Source organism: Aegilops tauschii, chromosome 2 (assembly GCF_002575655.3).
Source record: "Aegilops tauschii subsp. strangulata cultivar AL8/78 chromosome 2, Aet v6.0, whole genome shotgun sequence".
Taxonomy (NCBI): Eukaryota; Viridiplantae; Streptophyta; class Magnoliopsida; order Poales; family Poaceae; genus Aegilops; species Aegilops tauschii.
The window spans coordinates 309,132,624-309,147,756 of NC_053036.3; the positions used below are offsets into that span (position 1 = coordinate 309,132,624).

Sequence of the window (15,133 nt, forward strand, 5' to 3'; positions counted from 1 at the left end):
GAACTAACCCAAATAAGCACCTTTTGGGTGGGTTAGATTTTTTGGATGGGTTAGATTCATCTAACCCAAACTAACCCTCCTGTTTAGTTATTTTTGGGTTAGTTGAGTCCAAACTAACCCAAACTAACTCTAATCTATGGATCCAAACAGGGTCAATGTATTGCTACTGAAATTATTTGGGGTGGTCAAACAAATATAAAAATAGCAGCATTAATTAATTGTAGAATATGCCTACTAGCATCAACATACATTGGAAAAAATAAATACTACGATTGAACTACCGAAGGATATAGAGACAGTATTTGAAGATGGTGGCAAAGTCGTTGAACGGACAGAGCAGCAAACTCTAGTTGCGGCAGTGAACAGTAGAGAGAGGCGGGCTGTAGGAAAGCTCGCCCGGTCGCCCGCACGCGCGACGCTCGGCGCACCGCACCGCACCTTCGTGAGACGTCACGACGCACGCACTCACGCACGCGGCGGGACCGCGCTCGCACCCCCTCGTTCTTCTCCGCCTCCGCCTCCGCCCGCCTATACATACCACCATCCCCCCTCCTCTCCTCTCTCCCCTACCGTTCCGCCATTAACCGCCACTACTGCTGCCTCTCTTCCTGAATCTTGATCCCACTCCCATGCCTGCGACTCTACGAGTTCGCTGAGAACTAACTACCACCAGACTCCATGCGGCATCGGCAGCAAGGGGAGGACAACAAGGAGCTCTTCGTGCAGTGGAGGCCCTGCGACAAGAAGAGGTCCTAGTCGCCGGCGACCCGCAGCCGCAGGAACAGATCTGTTTATCGGGTAATTCTTTTAATCGGTGGGTGTTGGGCTGAATGGTTGATTCGAGCGCGGGAGGGAAGATGAGCGCGCACGGCGGCGGTGGCGGCGGGAGGACGCGGGTGGGGAGGTACGAGCTGGGGAGGACGCTCGGGGAAGGGACGTTCGCCAAGGTCAAGTTCGCCAGGAACGTCGAGACCGGCGAGAATGTCGCCATCAAGATCCTCGACAAGGACAAGGTCCTCAAGCACAAGATGATCGCGCAGGTACTTCCATCTTGTCTTTCTTCTTCCTCTTCTTCGGACCCAACGCCAAAAAGAAAAAGAAAAACTATTATTTTCTTCCCAATCCAAATCCATGGCCTGCTCAGATTATTTATGTTGTACTAAAAGGGACGCCTTGATCATCTTTCTCGATCATTAAGCATTGTTTAAAAAAGGGGGGGTTTATAGGGCTGTTTTTTTTTCTAATTTTATTGGGTGAAAACTATTGAACGAAAGAGTACTGCTAGTTCGACTTGGTGGAACACCGAGACGTGAGAGTCCGTGAAACCGGCAGCAGCAACGGCGTTCCAGAATAGCGTTCTACCGCCAATTCAATTCAATGCGCCCGCCGAGGCCGAGGCCAAGACCAAGGCTTGGCGGGCGTCTCGTGCGCGTTCGTTGGAAAGCGCAGAGTTTAGTTGGCGGCCGTGATCAAATTTGGCTCTTCACGCCTTTGATACATCTCTTTTTCTCTGCAGATAAAGCGCGAGATCTCCACCATGAAGCTCATCAGGCACCCCAACGTCATCCGCATGTACGAGGTATAGACTAGTTACTAGTGCAACCTGAAATCATCAACATCATTTAAGCAAAATACAGTGGAGTAATTATTTGCTCATATTCCTCGCATGAGGAAATTATGTATATATATTTGGTTATCTTTTCATTTCTCGTTAAAAACTAGGTATCTTTTGCCTTTTGACTATGTATGTAAATGACCATGCCCACTTCTAATTGGCGTGTCTTTTAAAGGTGATGGCCAGCAGGACAAAGATATACATAGTCATGGAGCTTGTCACAGGTGGCGAACTTTTCGACAAAATCGTGAGTATATACCTTGCTCAACATTTTGGGTTATGCTTTGCTTCCCACTCTGCCTATATGCTTATTTTGCGGTGATCCGTGCGTCTAGGCTTCACGTGGGAGGCTCAAAGAGGACGATGCCAGGAAATATTTCCAGCAGCTCATCAACGCTGTCGACTACTGCCATAGCAGAGGCGTCTATCACCGTGATCTCAAGGTACCGTCGCGTGCCGGTGCCGGTGCCGTGGTGGTTACTCATCTGTCCTATGGGAAGAAACAAAAAGTGGTCTGATACCATTTTCTTCTTCCACGTTTCAGCCTGAAAATCTTCTGCTTGATGCTAACGGTACTCTCAAGGTGTCCGATTTTGGACTCAGCGCCCTATCGCAGCAAGTCAGAGTAAGCAAATTGACTGCTTTCTCATTTTCCACCTTGATAAAAGAAAACACTGTGATGGAAAATTCAGTGTTCCTTCCAGCGGGGCCTGGCTTCTTTTATGTTTTGCTATTTATCTGACAGTGTGTTTGCGAATCAGCCGATAGAATCTGACGATTATTTTTGCATATCTTTCTGCTATCTTGCAGGAGGATGGGCTGCTGCATACGACTTGTGGAACTCCCAATTATGTTGCTCCCGAGGTTCTTCATTTGCATCCACACCCTAAATTAATTGTCTAATTCTCTCCATTCAAGTCAATATTTTGTTCTCATTTTTCAATACTCTCTTGGGCGTACAGGTTATAAACAACAAAGGTTATGATGGAGCCAAGGCTGATCTGTGGTCATGTGGGGTGATTCTCTTTGTCCTCATGGCAGGCTACCTTCCGTTCGAAGATTCAAATCTCATGGCGCTTTACAAGAAGGTGAATTACTTTTACTGCTTTTCTGTTGTCAAAAGGAAGTTCCTCTTTTTGTGAGGAAAAAATGCTTTTACTAATACGATCCAAGTGCTTGTTCGATGTTACCAGAATAATCAAGTGCCTGAAAGATAACCTGCTTGTTCATGCAGATATACAAAGCAGACTTCAGTTGCCCATCTTGGTTCTCGACGAGCGCAAAGAAGCTCATCAAGAAGATACTAGATCCTAATCCTAACAGTGTATGTTCGTCTGTTCATTGGTATCATGTCACTTTGTTTCATCGAAGCTTATATTTGAGAGATAGCTCATGTCATTGTTATTGCCCTGTGCAGAGAATAACTATTGCTGAGGTTATTAACAATGAGTGGTTCAAGAAAGGATATCAGCCTCCTAGGTTTGAGACAGCAGAAGTTAATCTGGATGACATTAACTCTATTTTCAATGAATCTGGGGTAAGTATTTCCTCACCATGTTATATCAACATGTGTTCTAATGCGGTGGATGGACTTGGTAACATTTTTTGTAATGATCCAGGACCCAGCACAACTTGTTGTCGAGAGACGTGAAGAAAGGCCGGCAGTGATGAATGCATTCGAGTTGATCTCTACCTCCCAGGGCCTCAATCTTGGCACACTATTTGAGAAGCAAACGGTATGCTCAACATCTCAAATTGTTCATGAATTAAGATTTTTATAACCATGGGATTCCTTTTAATTTGAAATCTTGCTATAAATAGGATTCTGTTAAACGTGAAACACGGTTTGCGTCGAGGCTTCCAGCAAACGAAATATTGTCGAAAATTGAAGCAGCAGCAGGACCCATGGGCTTCAATGTACAGAAGCGCAACTACAAGGTGCCTATTATATTAGCAGATAAAAAAACAATTACAGCATGTTTCCATTTTACCTGAACATTATCCTGATGACAATTTTCTGGAATTAAATCAAATCAGCTGAAGTTGCAAGGAGAGAATCCTGGAAGGAAAGGTCAGCTGGCAATTGCAACAGAGGTATATTTCATAGTATCGCTTTGCCTTGTTTTTTTTGTTGTTGTTGAGAGAATCGCTTTGCCTTGTTATATGTTGCTTTGCACTATTCTTGCATGGTATATGGACTGACATGGTTCCATCTGTAATAACCTCAGGTTTTTGAAGTGACACCCTCACTCTACATGGTGGAGCTCCGCAAGTCGAATGGCGATACCCTCGAGTTCCACAAGGTGAGGTTCAAACTGAGATATTGCAGTGAAATTACTTCGGAACTTCATACTGTTTCAAAAAAGATGAATTTTGCTGTTGGTTTTTAGACTAATCTGTTGCATGATTTCACGTCCTGTGCAGTTTTACCATAGTATCTCGAATGGCCTGAAGGATGTCATGTGGAAGCCAGAGGGTAGCATAGCCGAAGGCGACGAGACCCGGCACCGGAGGTCTCCGTGATCATATCTAAATGTTAGGAGATAGTAGAAGATAAAACTAGTCAGGAATCTCAGGAAAGGCATGTGGATGTTTTCTCATGTTCTAGCCGTGGTTGTAAACAAAGATCCGAGTTTATGGATGAAAAGGTGTGTAAAGTTGCATTGGTTTTAACCTAGTAGGAAATATGGAGTAATTGGGATTATCATCTGTGTTAATATAGGCGACATTCATGTTCTGCTCTATAAAACATGCATTGGTACAACACTCCCCCTTCCTTAGTAAGAGGAGGTCCAACTAAATACCTAAATGCTAACAATTTGACATCAGCCCGAGGAGATATTTCGAGCGAACTCCTCAAAGCAGATCACACGCATCCCTCTAAGCGAACTATGAGCTGGCGGCACAAAATTATTTGCTCAGGATGACAAATTCTAACGTACCATGGCAAATCCAAACAAGTTAGAAAATTGCTTTTTAGGTTGGCAATTCTCCATATTGCAATGGAAAATCTTTGGAAACATATATATATATATATATATATATATATATATATATATATATATATATATAGAAGGACCCCGGGCCTCTGCATCTGGACGATGCATGCAGCCACTTTATTAATTATTCACACAAGACCTTACAAAGTCATACAACAGTAAGACTAAAACCACCGTCTAGGCAACACCTGTCGCTACTCCTATCCAGTTGATGTAAGGATGCTGATAGTCTGGGCCTAATACCAAACAGACCTCGCAGTCAAACCTAACATCTAAGACCTGAGGTCCCAATCAGGACGCCTGGCGGGTATGGGGCACCCACCAGTCCGGCGCACTCCTCAACCAGGACGCCTGTCGGGTATGAGGCTGCCGCAGCCACCTGCCATCAATCCATCTTCGGTGATGTACTGCTGCATCTACCTTGCCCGGTCTAGCTGTCGTCGACGCCACCACGACGCCAGACAACGCCACCATCCTGTGCTCGTCCATCATCACACGCCCATCGGCGAGACCCCGCTGCTCCATGCCGCCGAGACCCGCCGTCGTCGACGCGAGAGAAGGCACGCCACACCACCTCACGCCTCTTCCATCCGGCGCTGTGATGTCTACTACACAACCTTCTTTTTGTAGACGTTGTTGGGCCTCCAAGTGCAGAGGTTTGTAGGACAGTAGCAAATTTCCCTCAAGTGGATGACCTAAGGTTTATCAATCCATGGGAGGCGTAGGATGAAGATGGTCTCTCTCAAACAACCCTGCAACCAAATAACAAAGAGTCTCTTGTGTCCCCAACACACCCAATACAATGGTAAATTGTATATGTGCACTAGTTCGGCGAAGAGATGGTGATACAAGTGCAATATGGATGGTAGATATAGGTTTTTGTAATCTGAAAATATAAAAACAGCAAGGTAACTACTGATAAAAGTGAGCGTAAACGGTATTGCAATGCTGGAAACAAGGCCTAGGGTTCATACTTTCACTAGTGCAAGTTCTCTCAACAATAATAACATAATTGGATCATATAACTATCCCTCAACATGTAACAAAGAGTCACTCCAAAGTCACTAATAGCGGAGAACAAACGAAGAGATTATGGTAGGGTACGAAACCACCTCAAAGTTATTCTTTCTGATCGATCTATTCAAGAGTCCGTAGTAAAATAACATGAAGCTATTCTTTCCGTTCGATCTATCCTAGAGTTCGTACTAAAATAACAACTTAAGACACAAATCAACCAAAACCCTAATGTCACCTAGATACTCCAATGTCACCTCAAGTATCCGTGGGTATGATTATACGATATGCATCATACAATCTCAGATTCATCTATTCAAACCAACACAAAGTACTTCAAAGAGTGCCCCAAAGTTTCTACCGGAGAGTCAAGACGAAAACGTGTGCCAACCCCTATGCATAAGTTTACAGAACTCGCAAGTTGATCACCAAAACATACATCAAGTGGATCACGTGATATCCCATTATCACCACAGATAAGCACATGCAAGACATACATCAAGTGTTCTCAAATCCTTAAAGACTTAATCCGATAAGATAACTTCAAAGGGATAACTCAATCCATTACAAGAGAGTAGAGGGGGAGAAACATGATAAGATCCAACTATAATAGTAAAGCTCGCGATACATCAAGATCGTACCACCTCAAGAACACGAGAGAGAGATCAAACACATAGCTACTGGTACATACCCTCAGCCCCGAGGGTGAACTACTCCCTCCTCGTCATGGAGAGCGCCGGGATGATGAAGATGGCCACCGGTGAGGGATCCCCCTCCGGCAGGGTGCCGGAACACGGTCCCGATTGGTTTTTGGTGGCTACAGAGGCTTGCGGCGGCGGAACTCCCAATCTATTCTGCTCCCCGATGTTTTTAGGGTATATGGACATATATAGGCGAAAGAAGTCGGCCAGGGTAGCCACGAGGGGCCCACGAGGGTGGGGGCGCGCCCAGGGGGGTAGGGCGCGCCTCCCTGCCTGGTGGCTTCCTCGAAGCTTCCCTGACGTCTACTCCAAGTCTCCTGGATTGCTTCCGTTCCAAAAATAACTCTCCCGAAGGTTTCATTCCGTCTGGACTCCATTTGATATCCCTTTTCTTCGAAACACTGAAATAGGAAAGAAAACAGCAATTTGGGCTGGGCCTCCGGTTAATAGGTTAGTCCCAAAAATAATATAAAAGTGTTTAGTAAGGCACATAAACATCCAAAACAGATGATATAATAGCATGAATACTTCATAAATTGTAGATACGTTGGAGACGTATCAGCATCCCCAAGCTTAATTCCTGCTCGTCCTCGAGTAGGTAAATGATAAAAGAAATAATTTATGAAGTGTGAATGCTAGCAGGTGCACAAGTTTGATCAATGATAATTTCAATCACCTTTTCTAGCATCATTATATGTCATAACAGTAGCTCATCTCATAAAACTTTTTATGATCAAGTAACAAACTATTCACATGTTAAAGTATAGATCATAAACTTTCTTGAAAACTAACAAACCGTGTTATTAGTCATCAAACAATTACAATTCATCTTATTTTCAGGAAGAGTCTATGTCAGAGCTTTGATTCAGCAAACTTCACATACTCAACTGTCATTTAGTCTTTCACAACTGCTAACACTCACGCAATATTTATGGGTTCAAAGTTTTAATCAGACACAGAGAAAGATAGGGGCTTATAGATTCGCCTCCCAACCTTTTACCTCAAGGGTAATGTCAACAATAATAGTTCATGATGCCTTACATCCAATTGGATATATATATATATATATATATATATATCAGGATCTTTTCAACACAATGTTCTTGCCAAAGGATAAAATGTAAAAAAGAAAGGTGAAGATCACCATGACTCTTGCATAAGGTATAAGACAAGAATAAAAGACAGGCCCTTCGCAGAGGGAAGCAATGGTTGTCATGCGCTTTTATAGTTGGATGCACAAAATCTTAACGCGAAAGAATGTCACTTTATATGGCCACTTGTGATAGGGACCTTTATTATGCAGTCCGTCGCTTTTATTGCTTCCTCATTACAAGATCGTATAAAGCTTATTTTCTCCACAGTAATAAATTATACATATTTAGAGAGCATTTTTTTATTGCATGCACCGATGACAACTTACTTGAAGGATCTTACTCAATCCATAGGTAGGTATGGTGGACTCTCATGATAATACTGATTTAAGGGATGTTTGGAAGCACAAGTAGTATCTCTACTTGGTGCAAAGAATTTGGCTAGCATGAGGGGGAAAGGCAAGCTCAACATGTTGAATGATCCATGACAATATACTTTATTTCAGATATAAGAAAACATAACCCATTACGTTGTCTTCCTTGTCCAACATCAACCTTTTAACATGTCATATTTTAATGAGTGCTCACAATTACAAAAGATGTCCAAGATAGTATATTTGTATGTGAAATCTCTCTTCCCTCAATATTCTTTCATGAATTGTTCAAGTGACCAATACAATGTTTGGTAACCTTCAATAAATTTACCACCTCTACTTCTTATATGTGAAGTCATTACTCCCCATGGGATAAGCATATGAAACATATATAATTTCAGATTTATGATATTCAAATCATTCAACTATTTACTCATAGGATATAAGTGAAGCACACGAGTAAATGACAAACTACTCCAAAAAGATATAAGTGAAGATCAATGAGTAGTTAAATAATTATTTAGCTATGTGAAGACTCTCCCATTTAATAATTTTAGATATTGATATTTTATTCAAACAGCAAGCAAAACAAAATAAAATGACATTCTAAGAATAGCAAACATCACGTGAAGAAGCAAAAACTTAGGATAAGCTGATACTAACCGATAGTTGTCGAAGAAGAAAGGTGGGATGCCAACCGGGGCATCCCCAAGCTTAGACGCTTGAGACTTCTTGAAATATTATCTTGGGATGCCTTGGGCATCCCCAAGCTTGAGCTTTTGTGTCTCCTTAATTCCTCTCATATCACGGTCTCCCTAAATCTCAAAAGCTTCATCCACAAAAAACTCAATAAGGACTCATGAAATAAGTTAGTATAAACCAATGCAAAAACCTTATCATACTCTTCTGTAGCAAATCACTAAAATTATTATTCAACATTGCATACTAAATGCCTCCGCATATTTAATAGTCCTATCCTCAAATAGAATCATTAAACAAGCAAACATATGCAAACAATGCAAACATAACAGCAATCTGCCTAAACAGGACAGTCTGTAAAGAATGCAGCAAGATCCATACTTCCCTAGCTCCAAAAATTATGAAAGAAAATTACCACTGTAGTAAATTTATCATAGCTTATTATGCAAAAGGTTTCAACATTCTATCACATTCTAACTTTTCTAGGGAATTTTTGCAACAACGGTAAACTTTCTGTTTTCAAACAGCAACATGAAGACTTATAAAATAGGCATAGTAAAGGCTATCAATGCCACTTTTATTGAAATAAAAGATGCAAAACATTGTTTTAGATAACAGCAAGCAAATCCTGACAAAATAAATTGACGCTCCAAGCAAAACACATATTATGTGGTGAATAAAAATATAGCTCCAAGTAAAGTTACCGATGAACGAAGACGAAAGAGGGGATGCCTACCGGGGCATCCCCAAGCTTAGGCTCTTGGTCGTCCTTGAATATTGCCTTGGGGTGCCTTGGGAATACCCAAACTTAGGCTCTTGCCACTCCTTATTCCATAGTCCATCAAGTCTTTACCCAAAACTTAAAAACTTCACAACACAAAACTCAACAGAAAACTCGTAAGCTCCGTTAGTATAAGAAAATAAAACCACCACTTAGGTACTGTTGTGAAATCACTCTAAATTCATATTGGTGTAATATCTACTGTATTCCAACTTCTCTATGGTTCATACCCTCCGATACTACTCATAGATTCATCAAAATAAGCAAACAACACACTGAAAACAGAATCTGTCAAAAACAGAACAGTCTGTAATAATCTGTATCAAACGTATACTTATGGAACTCCAAAAATTCTAAAATAAATTGGTGGACCTGAGGAATTTATCTATTAATCATATGCAAAAAGAATCAACCTAAAAGCACTCTCCAGTAAAAAATGGAAGCTAATCTCATGAGCGCTAAAGTTTCTGTTTTTTACAGCATGATCATAAAGACTTCACCCAAGTCTTCCCAAAGGTTCTACTTGACACAAACACTAATTAAAACATAAAACCACATCTATCCAGAGGCTAGATAGATTATTTATTGCTAAACAGGAGCAAAAGGCAAGGAACAAAAATAAAATTGGGTTGCCTCCCAACAAGCGCTAACGTTTAACGCCCCTAACTAGGCATGATGATTTCAATGATGCTCATATAAAAGATAAGAATTGAAACATAAAGTGAGCATCATGAAGAATATGACTAGCACATTTAAGTCTAACCCACTTCCTATGCATAGGGATTTTGTGAGCAAACAACTTATGGGAACAATAATCAACTAGCATAGGAAGGCAAAACAAGCATAACTTCAAAATTTTCAACACATAGAGAGGAAACTTGATATTATTGCAATATGTAGAAGCATATGATACTCTCTCATAATAATTTTCAGTAGCATCATGGATGAATTCAACCATATAACCAGCACATAAAGCATTTTTTTCATGATCTACTTGCATAGAAATTTTACTACTCTCCACATAAGCAAATTTATTCTCATCAATAATAGTGGGAGCAAACTCAACAAAATAACTATCATGTGAAGCATAATCCAATTGAAAATTAAAATCATGAGGACAAGTTTCATGGTTATCTTTATTCTTTAGAGCATACGTGTCATCACAATAATCATCATAGATAGGAAGCATGCTTTCATCATAATAAATATTCTCATGAAAACTTGGGGGACTAAACATATCATCTTCATCAAACATAGCATCCCCAAGCTTGTGGCTTTGCATATCATTAGGATATTCAAAGAATTCATACTAACAACATTGCAATCATGCTCATCATTCATATATTTTATGCCAAGCATTCTATGTAATTCTTCTTCTAGTACTTGACCATAATTTTCCTTCCCATCATTTCCACGAAAGACATTAAAAAGATGAAGCATATGAGGCACCCTTAATTCCATTTTTTGTAGTTTTCTTTTATAGACTAAACTAGTGATAAAACAAGAAACTAAAAGATTCGATTGCAAGATCTAAAGATATACCTTCAAGCACTAACCTCCCCGACAACGGTGCCAGAAAAGAGCTTGATGTCTACTACACAACCTTCTTCTTGTAGACGTTGTTGGGCCTCCAAGTGCAGAGGTTTGTAGGACAGTAGCAAATTTCCCTCAAGTGGATGACCTAAGGTTTATCAATCCGTGGAAGGCGTAGGATGAAGATGGTCTCTCTCAAACAACCCGGCAACCAAATAACAAAGAGTCTCTTGTGTCCCCAACACACCCAATACAATGGTAAATTGTATATGTGCACTAGTTCGGCGAAGAGATGGTGATACAAGTGCAATATGGATGGTAGATATAGGTTTTTGTAATCTGAAATATAAAAACAGCAAGGTAACTAATGATAAAAGTGAGCGTAAACGGTATTGCAATGCTAGGAAACAAGGCCTAGGGTTCATACTTTCACTAGTGCAAGTTCTCTCAACAATAATAACATAATTGGATCATATAACTATCCCTCAACATGTAACAAAGAGTCACTCCAAAGTCACTAATAGCGGAGAACAAACGAAGAGATTATGGTAGGGTACGAAACCACCTCAAAGTTATTCTTTCTGATCGATCTATTCAAGAGTCCGTAGTAAAATAACATGAAGCTATTCTTTCCGTTCGATCTATCCTAGAGTTCGTACTAAAATAACAACTTAAGACACAAATCAACCAAAACCCTAATGTCACCTAGATACTCCAATGTCACCTCAAGTATCCGTGGGTATGATTATACGATATGCATCATACAATCTCAGATTCATCTATTCAAACCAACACAAAGTACTTCAAAGAGTGCCCCAAAGTTTCTACCGGAGAGTCAAGACGAAAACGTGTGCCAACCCCTATGCATAAGTTTACAGAACTCGCAAGTTGATCACCAAAACATACATCAAGTGGATCACGTGATATCCCATTATCACCACAGATAAGCACATGCAAGACATACATCAAGTGTTCTCAAATCCTTAAAGACTTAATCCGATAAGATAACTTCAAAGGGATAACTCAATCTATTACAAGAGAGTAGAGGGGGAGAAACATCATAAGATCCAACTATAATAGTAAAGCTCGCGATACATCAAGATCGTACCACCTCAAGAACACGAGAGAGAGAGATCAAACACATAGCTACTGGTACATACCCTCAGCCCCGAGGGTGAACTACTCCCTCCTCGTCATGGAGAGCAGCGAGATGATAAAGATGGCCACCGGTGAGGGATCCCCCCTCCGGCAGGGTGCCGGAACAGGGACCCGATTGGTTTTTGGTGGCTACAGAGGCTTGCGGCGGCGGAACTTCTGATCTATTCTGCTCCCCGATGTTTTTAGGGTATATCGACATATATAGGCGAAAGAAGTCGGTCAGGGCAGCCACAAGGGGCCCACGAGGGTGGGGGGCACGCCCAGGGGGGTAGGGCGCGCCTCCTTGCCTAGTGGCTTCCTCGAAGCTTCCCTAACATCTACTCCAAGTCTCCTGGATTGCTTCCGTTCCAAAAATAACTCTCCCGAAGGTTTCATTCCGTTTGGACTCCGTTTGATATTCCTTTTCTTCGAAACACTGAAATAGGCAAGAAAACAGCAATTTGGGCTGGGCCTCCGGTTAATAGGTTTTTCCCAAAAATAATATAAAAGTGTTTAGTAAGGCCCATAAACATCCAAAACAGATGATATAATAGAATGAATACTTCATAAATTATAGATACGTTGGAGACGTATCACGCCGCTCCACAAACGATGCCCCCAATAGGGAACACGACACCGCAGCGCCGCCATCGTCCGATCCGGTGATCTTAGGATTTCTCCCGGAGCGACACGAGCAGGTTGACGATAGTTGCTTGACGATGCCTTCATCAAGGTAACGACATAGACGCCGCCATCGCCCGCCATGACCGGAGTCGGCTCGGTTTTCACCGGCGACTATGTCTCCCCAACTCGCCGCCGGTGCTAATAGTGGGATCCAAGATCCGTCACTACCAGCCTGGTCAACCGCCTTCGGTGGAGAAGGCAGCCACCACCACCATGCCCGGGCCAAGAGACCGGGACGTCCTCGTGCCGTGAAGATTACCCGGGGGGTCTCCTCTTGCCGTTGTCGAGACGAGGCGCAGCCGCAGTGGATCTCGATCTAAACCCCTCGGGCCCAGATCAGATCTCATCGCAGCCAAAATCTCATCCGCCAAACGGCCGCCGGAGATCTCCTGGCCACCGCCAACCTGCTGCGCACTGCCGTTGGAGGAGAAGGGAGATGGACGCCGCAGCCCCCACGCGTTGCCGCCGGCCGAGGACTGCGCCGCCGCCGCCTCACCACAAGGGCTTCGCCCCATGGCGTCCTCAGCGACGGCGGCGGTAGTGGGAGGCGATGGAGGGGGAGGGCCGAGAGCGGTGTGGACGGGGACTCCCCGGGGGCGGCGCGGCGCCGCCGCCTTGTGGGAGAGAGGTCGGGAGGAGTTACGAGATCTAATTAAACAGCTAATTCAGAGTGGAGCCTGACATATGGCAAATTACTCTGCAGCATGGCAAATTCTTGACAATTTTTCTCCTAGCATGTCAATTTTTTCTTTACAACATGGCAAATCTTTATACAATAGAATGATAAATCTTTATACAATAGCATTGTAAAATACATCTGTTTTAGCATGGCAATTCTCGAGCATGGCCAGGAGTGGCTTTTTGAGGGAACACTCCTAGATAGCGGCATTCGCTCACATGACCTCCTATAGGGAAAGATAGTTCACTTGGGTGACCTCCCTAGCTAACGTTAGTGCGTTATTGAGGGCACAAGCATGAAACGTTCTTATAAATCAACCCATTAAAATACCCCAGCAAAACATTAATTGTGGCACAACCCAATAGTCAGTGGATGTGGCCAAGTTTTGACTTTATAAACTATGATTAAGTGTGTCTTGTCGAGACAAGTGAAAATCACGCTAAGATTATGCGTTAGTAGTTGAAATGAATTTTGGAGAGTTTGATAAATTCGATCTTTTCTATTGTATTTCGAGACAGCTTTGATACAATTTGAAGTTATTTTAATAAATGTTTACTTGTGGGTTTACCTATCATGCCTCACCCTTACATCAACACGCACCCGACGGCTAACCCTAAGCCGAACTAATCCCCGTTACCACTAAGTTGTGTGCCCTCGCGCACAGTGTTAATCTTGTCGATTGTGAACTCCTTTCTTCCATCAACTTTTTTGTGGTGGTGTCAGTGTCGTCCGATTAGTACTAGCTAGGGGTTGCAAAAGAGCGAGCGCCTGTTGCCATACGCATGAAGAAGGGCAAGTTTAGAGAAGAACACGGAAGATATGAAGCCCGATCTGCAACCACAACCCGATAACATCGCTTGATCTCAACGCGCCAAGGGTAAGATTTCGTTAGATGTATGCATGGAATTTCTTTTCGTGGGTGAGCGCTAGCGCTATTGTTGGACTAGAGTTTTCAGTTAGAGCATAATTCTATTAATTATGTTTATAGCAATTTCAAGGCATAGCTAAATTATTCTTACAACATGAAAGTCTTAGATAATTTCATGTAGATGTCAATAGTGGTGTCCATTACTAAGTTTGACTAATCGAAGCTACAGAAATGATATTAACAGTAGAAAGTGAAAAGGTAAGAAGCGGAGACCCCAAGTGTTGGGGACTTCTCTTGTGAAGTTTTGCTGCAACTGATGTAAGAGAGGGTCAGCAGAGGAAAAAAGAATAGCTCTCCTCATATCTCTTTACTTAACTGGGACATACTCCGTCTATCGTTTTGAGTGGATTCCTCCCACGCGTTGGCACAAGTTAGTTACGTTCTTATATTATGGGACGGAGGGAGTACTTCACATATACTCCCTCCGTTCCTAAATGTAAGTCTTTGTAGAGATTCCACTAAATGGACTACATACGGAGCAAAATGAATGAATCTAAACTTAAAATGCATCTATATACATCCGTATGTGGTTTATAATGGAATCTCTACAAAGACTTACATTTAGGAACGGAGGGAGTATAATAAAGTATTACTGCGCGACGGGGTTAGATAACTAAAGTATGACTAAGTTATAAATCCCTGGCCTTCCTACACGAGCTTGTTTTGTTTTTTGTTCCTTTATTTTCTCGAGGTTTAATAAATTTTGCAGCAAGAATGCAAATGAAGCAGGGGACATATGCGCTCAGAGACAATCCGATGTATTTCTTGATAATCATCCCAGAATAAACTTTTTGTTTTTGTTTCGTTTTAGTATTTTTTTTAGCTTGTTTTGTTTTTAGCAACATCCCAGAATAAACGGACTTGGCATATGGCACGATGGAAACAACAAAGCCGAAGG

General features: G+C 42.2%; 1 protein-coding gene across 1 annotated transcript; it reads left to right on the forward strand.

The window, feature by feature from the left end:
* The first annotated feature begins 289 nt into the window (after positions 1–289).
* LOC109787415 (CBL-interacting protein kinase 23) lies at positions 290–4,319 on the forward strand. Its single transcript, XM_020345970.4, has 14 exons — positions 290–1,040; positions 1,517–1,579; positions 1,791–1,862; positions 1,951–2,058; positions 2,160–2,240; positions 2,426–2,479; positions 2,578–2,703; positions 2,850–2,939; positions 3,033–3,152; positions 3,235–3,351; positions 3,437–3,553; positions 3,653–3,709; positions 3,844–3,918; positions 4,040–4,319. Exons 1-14 carry the CDS (start codon positions 831–833, stop codon positions 4,136–4,138), a joined length of 1,389 nt encoding a protein of 462 aa, XP_020201559.1. The 5' UTR covers positions 290–830; the 3' UTR covers positions 4,139–4,319.
* The last annotated feature ends 10,814 nt before the right edge of the window (positions 4,320–15,133 follow it).